The 10,000-nt window shown below is 37.5% G+C and overlaps 1 protein-coding gene across 2 annotated transcripts in view; it reads left to right on the top strand.

The window, feature by feature from the left end:
* Nucleotides 1-10,000, top strand: part of LOC135109064 (UDP-glycosyltransferase UGT5-like) — a 22,011-nt gene that overhangs the window by 11,362 nt on the left and 649 nt on the right. The window contains exons 2-7 of one of the 2 annotated variants that reach the window (XM_064020087.1): nt 1,052-1,306; nt 7,156-7,389; nt 7,609-7,773; nt 7,890-8,118; nt 8,219-8,438; nt 9,902-10,000. The exon at nt 9,902-10,000 is cut by the window's right edge and continues 649 nt beyond it. In XM_064020087.1, the coding sequence (XP_063876157.1) occupies nt 1,052-1,306; nt 7,156-7,389; nt 7,609-7,773; nt 7,890-8,118; nt 8,219-8,438; nt 9,902-10,000 (1,202 nt within the window). The remainder of the gene's footprint in view (nt 1-1,051; nt 1,307-7,155; nt 7,390-7,608; nt 7,774-7,889; nt 8,119-8,218; nt 8,439-9,901) is intronic. The other variant, XM_064020086.1, reaches the window with a different exon arrangement.

Here is a 10,000-nt window from a genome sequence, read left to right as displayed (position 1 = left end):
CTATGAATACTCTGCCGGCCAAGGACCTCCTTCAATTGATACTAGTCGGGGATTAACCTATATACAGCCATGCTGGCTTTTGACGCCTTTCCAATAAGGAAAAATATACATATTTAATTTAGGAGCATTTAAGACATTCATACTTTTAAGTATATTTTTACTATTCAATGCGTTTTATTAATGAAATCCTTGGATCATTGTTAAGAAAACACTGATAAATGATGAGTATTATAAAATTTACAATGAAGTGGAAAAGACTGAGGATAATGATCATTAGAGACCAGGACACAAGTGTCAGTAATGGCAAGTGACTTACATTCAATAGACAAGCAAACTGGATTCTAAGTTGTTTATATGATTCCATAAGAACATTATTCTAGTTTCTTTCTTCCTACAGTATACAAAAATAAAAAAAAAATACCAGATTCATCTGGTATTTCATTTTTTTTTTTTTTTCACCTACTATAACTTACTTATTACTATGAATACTTGTCTGTCTCGTGTTTTCACAGCGATGGGCCTGAAAATGAAGTTATCACGAGCACCCATTAAATCCTTTTTTTATCCGTCTTGGTTAAATGTTATCTATAAAATGTTAGATTTCAACAGATAGAACATTCCCACACCATGTCCCTCTTGTCTCACTGTGTGTCTTGCTGAAAGCTGTATTCTCTCGGTAAGCACTGTTTATTCAGCAGCAAAGTTTTTTTTTTTATTATTATTATTCTCTTGCTGCATACGAATTTTCAGCCGATTCTAAAAATGACTCAAGGATTTCATAAAATGCGATATGAAGTAAACATATGCATGATTTTTAAACTAGAGTAATATTAAAACCCTTATTACTTCGTTTAATTTTGAACTTCTATATTATACTTCTAATACATGTGCACTTTATTAATTGATGATGGACTCACAAACTAATTACCCTTGTTTATTATCATATGATTACGCACCATAAATTTTCAGCTGTATACACAGTACTTGGAAGAGAAAAGTTAACGCAATGAATTCCATCGATGGCTTATTAACGAAGCACATTCTTCAACAGGTAGAGGTATTCACGGCGCTGGCAGATCCACCTCGCCATCCTAACATCACAGAAATAAACTACATCCTGCCGGATATAAACTTGGATTACACCAGAATGTTTGATTACATAAATGATAACACAGGTGCCTTTTCAATGGTAAAGGATATATACCCATCCATTGCCCGAGAGATGTACAAAATGCCTGTAGTCAAGAAATTATATGAGAGAAGAAAGCAATTTGATCTAATAATAGTTAACCATTTAATGAGTGAGGTAAGTATTGATTTCATAAGAGAGAGAGAGAGAGAGAGAGAGAGAGAGAGAGAGAGAGAGAGAGAGAGAGAGAGAGAGAGAGAGAGAGAGAGAGAGAGAGAGAGAGAGAGAGAGAGAGAGAATAATATTGATATTTAAAATATGTACATTTAGTGTGAAATTGATTATTGTGGAATTTACAACAACAGATATTACATAACATTATATCAAACGTTGCCGTGCAGATGAAGATACATAAATACATGTTTTTTTAGTGATTTATGAAAAAAATATAAGATTGAGTCTTGTACCAAGCACGTTCTCTAGTATCAGTTACTTAATAAGGTGAGCACCTCCTGGCTTGGAAGTAGCTAGAAAAAAAAATCACATTAGATTATATATATATATATATATATATATATATATATATATATATATATATATATATATATATATATATATATATATATATATATATATATATATATATATATATATATATATATATATATATATATATATATATATATATATATATATATATATATATATATATATATATATATATATATATATATATATATATATATATATATATATATATATATATATATATATATATATATATATATATATATATATATATATATATATATATATATATATATATATATATATATATATATATATATATATATATATATATATATATAAAACAATAACTTTGCTTCTTCATCTTTCCCTCCTTTATTTCAACCAGATGGCACCACTGCTATCACATCTATTTCTAAAGCTGACCTCTTCTCTCAAACCTTTGCTAAAAACTCTACCTTGGACGATTTTGGACTTGTTCCTCCCTCTCCTCCACCCTCTCACTACTTCATGCTACCTATTAAAATTCTTCGCAATGATGTTTTCCATGCCCTCCCTGGCCTAAACCCTCGGAAGGCTTATGATACTGATAGGGTCCCTCCTACTGTTCTCCGAAACTGTGCCTCCGTGCTTGCACCTTGCCTAGTCAAATTCTTTCAGCTCTGTCTGTCAACATCTACCTTTCCTTCTTGCTGGAAGTTTGCCTACATTCAGCCTTTTCCTAAAAAGGGTGACCGTTCTAATCCCTCAAGCTACCGTCCTATTGCTTTAATTTCTTGCCTATCTAAAGGTTTTGAATCTATCCTCAACAGGAAGATTCTTAAACGTCTATCACTTCACAACCTTCTATCTGATCACCAGTATGGGTTCCGTCAAGGCCGCTCTACTGGTGATCTTCTGGCTTTCCTTACTGAGTCTTGGTCATCCTCTTTTAGAGATCTTGGTGAAAATTTTGCTGTTGCCTTGAACATATCAAAAGCTTTTGATAGAGTCTGGCAAAAAGCTTTGATTTCCAAACTACCCTAAAACGGCTTCTATTCTTCTCTCTGTAACTTCTCAAGTTTCCTTTCTGACTGTTCTATTACTGCTGTGGTAGACGGTCACTGTTCTTCTAAATCTATTAACAGTGGTGTTCCTCAGGGGTCTGTCCTGTCACCCACTCTCTTCTTATTATTCATTAATGATCTTCTAAACCAAACTTCTTGTCCTATCCACTCCTACGCTGATGATACCACCCTGCACTTTTCCACGTCTTTTCATAGACGTCGAACACTTCAAGATGTAAACATTTCACGCAGGGAAGCCACAGAACGCTTGACTTCTGATCTTTCTAAAATTTCTGATTGGGGCAGACCAAATGCCCCAAAAACTCAATTCCTCCATATATCAACTCGACACAACCTTCCAGAGAACTATCCCCTCTTTCTTCAATGACACTCAACTGTCCCCCTCTTCTACACTGAACCAAAATCTCTAAAAGAGGATGAACAAGACTCAGTAAGGAAAGCCAGAAGATCACCAGTAGAGCGGTCTTGACGGAACCCATACTGCCGATCAGATAGAAGGTTGTGAAGTGATAGATGTTTGAGAATCTTCCTGTTGAGGATAGATTCAAAAACTTTAGATATGCAGGAAATTAAAGCAATAGGACGGTAGTTTGAGGGATTAGAACGGTCACCCTTTTTAGGAACAGGCTGAATGTAGGCAAACTTCCACCAAGAAGGAAAAGTAGATGTTGACAGATAGCTGAAAGAGTTTGACTAGGCAAGGTGCAAGCACGGAGGCACAGTTTCAGAGAACAATAGGAAGGACCTCATCTGGTCCATAAGCCTTCCGAGGGTTTAGGCCAGCAAGGGCATGGAAAACATCATTGCGAAGAATTTTAATAGGTAGCATGAAGTAGTCAGAGGGTGAAGGAGAGGGAGGATCAGGCCCAGAATCGTCCAAGGTAGAGTTTTTAGCAAAGGTTTGAGCGAAGAGTTCAGCTTTAGAAATAGATATGATAGCAGTGGTGCCATCTGGTTGAAATAAAGGTGGGAAAAAGGAAGAAGTAAAGTTATTGGAGATATTTTTGGCTAGATGCCAGAAATCACGAGGGGAGTTAGATCTTGAAAGGTTTTGACACTTTCTGTTAATGAAGGAGTTTTTAGCTAGTTGGAGAACAGAATTGGCAAGGTTCCGGGCAGAAATGTAAAGTGCATGAGATTCTGGTGATGGAAGGCTTAAGTACCTTTTGTGGGCCACCTCTCTATCATGTATAGCACGAGAACAAGCTGTGTTAAATCAAGGTTTAGAAGGTTTCGGACGAGAAAAAGAGTGAGGAATGTACGCCTCCATGCCAGACACTATCACCTCTGTTATGCGCTCTGCACACAAAGACGGGTCTCGGACACGGAAGCAGTAGTCATTCCAAGGAAAATCAGCAAAATATCTCCTCAGGTCTCCCCAACTAGCAGAGGGAAAACGCCAGAGGCACCTTCGCTTAAGGGGATCCTGGGGAGGGATTGGAGCGATAGGACAAGATACAGATATGAGATTGTCATCAGAGGAGCCCAATGGAGAAGAAAGGGTGACAGCATAAGCAGAAGGATTAGAGGTCAGGAAAAGGTCAAGAATGTTGGGCATATCTCCAAGACGGTCAGGAATACGAGTAGGGTGTTGCATCAATTGCTCTTGGTCGTGGAGGATAGCAAAGTTGAAGGTTAGTTCACCAGGATGGTCAGTGAAGGGAGAGGAAAGCCAAAGCTGGTGTTGAACATTGAAGTCTCCAAGAATGGAGATCTCTGCAAAAGGGAAGAGGGTCAGAATGTGCTCCACTTTGGAAGTTAAGTAGTCAAAGAATTTCTTATGGTCAGAGGAGTTAGGTGAAAGGTATACAGCACAGATAAATTTAGTTTGAGAGTGACTCTGTAGTCGTACCCAGATGGTGGAAAACTCGAAAAATTCAAGAGCGTAGGCACGAGAGCAGGTTAAGTCATTGCGGACATAAACGCAACATCCAGCTTTGGATCGAAAATGAGGATAGAGAAAGTAGGAGGGAACAGAAAAGGGGCTACTGTCAGTTGCTTCAGACACCTGAGTTTCAGTGAGGAAAATAAGATGAGGTTTAGAAGAGGAGAGGTGGTGTTCTACAGACTGAAAATTAGATCTTAGACCACGAATGTTGCAGAAGTTAATGAAGAAAAAGTTGAGGGGGGTGTCAAGACAGAAAGGCAGTCCGACCTGGGGACATTTATGGTCTCCTCCCCAGATGGGGACTCCGAGGTTGGTGTAGAAGTCGCCATGATAATTTTGAATTTTTTTGAGTGAAGGGTGTGTGTGTTATCAGGTGCTTATAGTCTTGAGTGGAGGAAGAGAGTTGTCTTTAGAGGACAGGTTGTGACTGCCCCCTTGTGTTGTGAGACACAAAGGGAAAGGTTCAGTGAGGTCACAGCTGGGCTTGATAGGTTCACAGCACCCCCTGAACAGTGCTTTAGACCTCACTGGGAGTAATTATCGTTTCGGCAGGTGTCTACTGCCTCCTCATATATATATATATATATATATATATATATATATATATATATATATATATATATATATATATATATATATATATATATATATATATATATATATATATATATATATATATATATATATATATATATATATATATATATATATATATATATATATATATATATATATATATATATATATATATATATATATATATATATATAAACAGCACCAACGGCACCATGCCTTTCCTCGACATCCTCGTGAAGCAGACGGACGAGTCTTTTAATACAGAAGTATATGTCAAAGCAACGAACCCAGGACATTGCTTAAACGGAAGAAGTGAATGCCCACAAAAATACAAGGACTCTACCATCGGCGCCTACATACGAAGAGTACTTACACACTGCAGTACCGGGCAGCAATTACACCAAGAAATAGAAAGATCAACACAGATACTAGTAAACAACGGCTTTAGAGAAAAAGACATCGAGAAACAAACCAAGAGAATCTTCGAACGTTGGTACAACAACAACAATAACAACAACAACAACAACAACAGCGAAAATAAAGACATAGTCATCTTCTATCGAGCGTTCTACTCCACACCACACCAAGAGGACGAGAGAATAATAACAAGAATAATCAAGAACAACGTAAGGCCAACGGATCCTGAAAGAAGACTGAAACTTCAAATTTACTACAAAAACAAGAAAACGAGCCACCTCCTCAAGAACAGCTTCGAAACCAAGAGAAGATACGCAGAAGTCACATGTCGTATATAGATTTACTTGCAAACAAGGAAACTGCGAAGTCCTACCATCATCTTACATCGGCATGACTACTACAAAACTCTCTCGACGGTTAACAATGCACTTAGCAGCAGGCGCCCCTAAAAAACATCTAATGGAAGAACATGGCATCGCTATTACAAGAAAAACCCTAGAAGAAAGCACATAAATAATCGATGGATGCAACGATGGACGACGCCTAAGCATCTTAGAAGCCCTCCACATAAAAGAAAATAATCCGAAGTTAAACACTCAGTCAGAAGACCTTCAAGCCCTACCAAGCATGAAGAAATCAAGAAAGAAAAACGAAGCGGCAACCTCACCGAGCCACGCGACAAAGCAACCAATAGGCGGCTCCGCCCATAGTGCGTAGCTCGTTCTGATTCCGTGCGAGTTGCATATGAGGCGCGCAGAGAGCAGACAGCCAGACAACCTCATTCTCACCACCAACACCGCAGAGAGAACAACCACCAGCTACTGAAGAAGGGTCAAGAGACCCGAAATCCGGATCTAGCATCCATGGTTAGCTACGGCCAAACCATAAGCAGTCTTGAAAAGAATATAAGATACTGCTTAGGTATAGAGAAAATACCTGGAAGAAAATAATAAATGCAGAGCTTGCCATCACTTTTAATATATATATATATATATATATATATATATATATATATATATATATATATATATATATATATATATATATATATATAGATAGATAGATAGATAGATAGATAGATAGATAGATAGATAGATAGATAGATAGATAGATATAGATATATATGTATAGGAAGAGGAGGCAGTACACACACACACACACACACACACACACACACACACACACACACACACACACACACACACACACACATATATATATATATATATATATATATATATATATATATATATATATATATATATATATATATATATATATATATATATATATATATATATATATATATATATATATGTAATATATATATATATATATATATATATATATATATATATATATATATATATATATATATATATATATATATATATATATGCATATGTATGCATATATATGTATATGCATATGCATATGTATGTATACGAGTATGTACTCGTATATGCATATGTATGCATATGTATATGAATGTATATGCATATGTATGTATATGCATATGTTTCAGCGTTCATGCACCATTCTTCTCCCAGATAGTGTACCCGTTCCTGCACGAAGTTACTTTCATCACCGTTGCCACGAATGGGATGGACCAACGACAGAGTGCTATCTTTGGGAATGTCCTCAATCCGTCCTACGCTCCTAATGTCCTGACCACCTATCCCTTCCCCATGTCTTTGTGGCACCGCTTTAAGAACATGATAATGCATCTATACCTCCCTCTCTACTGGAACTACTGGGCCGTTGTACCAATGATACAGAAAGAAGTTAGTATTCAATAGGTATTTTCAGTTGTATAATATGTGGATGAATATATATATATATATATATATATATATATATATATATATATATATATATATATATATATATATATATATATATATATATATATATATATATATATATATATATATATATATATATATATATATATATATATATATATATATATATATATATATATATATATATACATATTATAGTTGTCGGCGCACTTCCCTGATCTTCCTCCGTTGTTGGACATCGAAAGAAACCAGAGTCTGTCACTAATAAACACTCACTTCAGCATCGATACACCGATTCCCCTCCTTCCATCACAAGTAGAGGTGGGAGCCATCCACTGCCGCCCCGCCAAGCCCCTTCCACAAGTAAGCAATTTGTTTTATTCACGTAATTCAGACAAGGTACAGATAAACTTACACCTGAAGAGATAAACAGGTAAGTTAACTAAGTTTCTACTAAACCTTTCTTCTCCTTATTTCAGGACCTCGACTCGTGGATAGAGGGAGCAGATTCTACGAGTACAGGCGTCATCTACTTAAGCCTGGGCTCAGTCACCCCCGGTAACAGCATCCCAGCACAGTACCGCCAAGCTTTCCTCGAAGCATTTCGTAGACTGCCGCAGCGAGTGCTGTGGAAGTACGAAGGAGAACTGGAAGGCGCATCTGACAACATCAGGATCAGCAAATGGCTTCCCCAGCAGGACGTCCTCGGTAAATCGGCTGCACCAATGTTGTAGAACTTGCATTCTTCTGTTATGTTCTTGTGAGAAACCTTTGCACATAGCCGCCTGATACGCCCTTTTTGGCACAGGTCACCGCAATGTGAAAGTATTTATCTCCCACGGCGGGCTACTCAGCCTCCAGGAGTCCATCTTTCACGCCACGCCTCTCCTTGTCCTTCCTATCTTCAGTGACCAACCAAGAAACGCAATGTTCGTAAACAATTCTGGTGTTGGTCGTGTGTTGATGTGGCAGGAAGTTACTGCTGACAAGATCGTCGACGCCCTCAATGACATTATCACCAATTCTAAGTTAGTTGCTTGAATCATAGTTGTTGCAGGCTAAGTGGATCTAGAAGACACATTTCACACTTTCGGCGGGACAGCTGATTGGTTTCACTCCCCAAAATCTTAATACTTAAAATTTTCAGTCACTTTACTAATTAACGATGTCTTGACCTGATTTTCGAAAATATCAAGAGGAAATCAACCAGGTAATAGGTGCTTTAAGCTGCGGAACAACTTAAAGGACCTTCCCCCTGCGGCTGGGGGGAGTTCTAATATTTAGACACGTCGCAGACCTGGTCATACGGAACCCGCCTGTACACGCCACGCCAAGTGCCGCGCCGCCATGATGGTTGTACCGAGTGACATGTTGCTATAAATGACTGTGTTTTCAGTATGTGGAGGTTTATCTGCATTCCGATTACACTATCGTATTTACGAGAGTTTTTCTTACTTAATGTTATAATGTACTGTAGTATTCAATGATTAACTGTTGAAAATAGCGAGCATAAGTAAAACATGTTATTTACATCTTGATTCTACAGTCACTGCTGAGTCTGATGGTGTCAACCAAAATTGGCTATCCCATATATGAAGTGAGTTATGACATATGATTCGCGCATTTTGCGCGCTCGAGCTCGTAGTGATGAGGCCATAGTTGCGCGAGTTGCGAGTAAGAAACCTTTGTTCACATGCGGATAAGTCGAAATATACAAAATATGGCAAAATGGTGGGTGTGACGAAGAAGCGCCATAAAATAAGAAAATTATTAACTAGGTCTTTCTGAGACTAAAATCACAATTTTTATATGCGATGGACACCAAAAGGGGCTCCTGGCCAAATCATCGTTGCACCCTCCAGGGGACAGGCGAAGCGGTGAGGTGTAGGTAACAAAATTAGAAGCGAGCCGAAGGCCTTGCTCCTGCTGGGCCTTCTCATAAGACAATGAGAATAATAAGACAATAAGAAAATCAAAGCATTAAGTTTTGAAATTTGTAGAATTATCAAATAGGCAAATAAACTGTTGGTAGATGGCGAAATACCTATTAGAAACGTGGCACCTGTCAAGTCATATTGAATTTACGTGAACAGAATACGCTTATTTATTTTCACAAATTTTCTGGAGGTTAATACTCTGGTACCGTTACTATTTTCTTATTGATACTCTCGAAAGTCTGCTTAGGGAAAAAGTAACTGATGAGGGTATTGAAACTATATTAAATATACAAATTTTAAGAAATGGCAAAAACTTTGAGTGCACCAATCAGCTGCAGCGCCGAGCAGGGCCCGTAGCTTATTAATCATTTTACTCCGAGGGGATTCATTGTTTAGAATTGCCATTAATTAATGAAAAACTTAACGAAAAAAACAGCAATAAAAGTGAAATGAGAAATATACATGAGCACCATGTAATCTTGTACGAAAGCAGAAAATTGTGTGAAACAAGCGAGGGATGAGAAATTTTACCGGAAGAGTGTTATCTTTTCTAGGTATAAGGAGAACGTGGTCAGTATGTCAGCGTCCTTAAAGGATCAGCTAACGACGCCGCAAGAACGCGCCATTTTCTGGACCGAATATGTGATACGGCA

The sequence above is a fragment of the Scylla paramamosain genome, chromosome 18 (assembly GCF_035594125.1).
Source record: "Scylla paramamosain isolate STU-SP2022 chromosome 18, ASM3559412v1, whole genome shotgun sequence".
NCBI classification, from domain to species: Eukaryota; Metazoa; Arthropoda; class Malacostraca; order Decapoda; family Portunidae; genus Scylla; species Scylla paramamosain.
The sequence above is the reverse complement of the archived record's forward strand: the minus strand, read 5'-3'. Positions and strand labels throughout refer to the sequence as shown.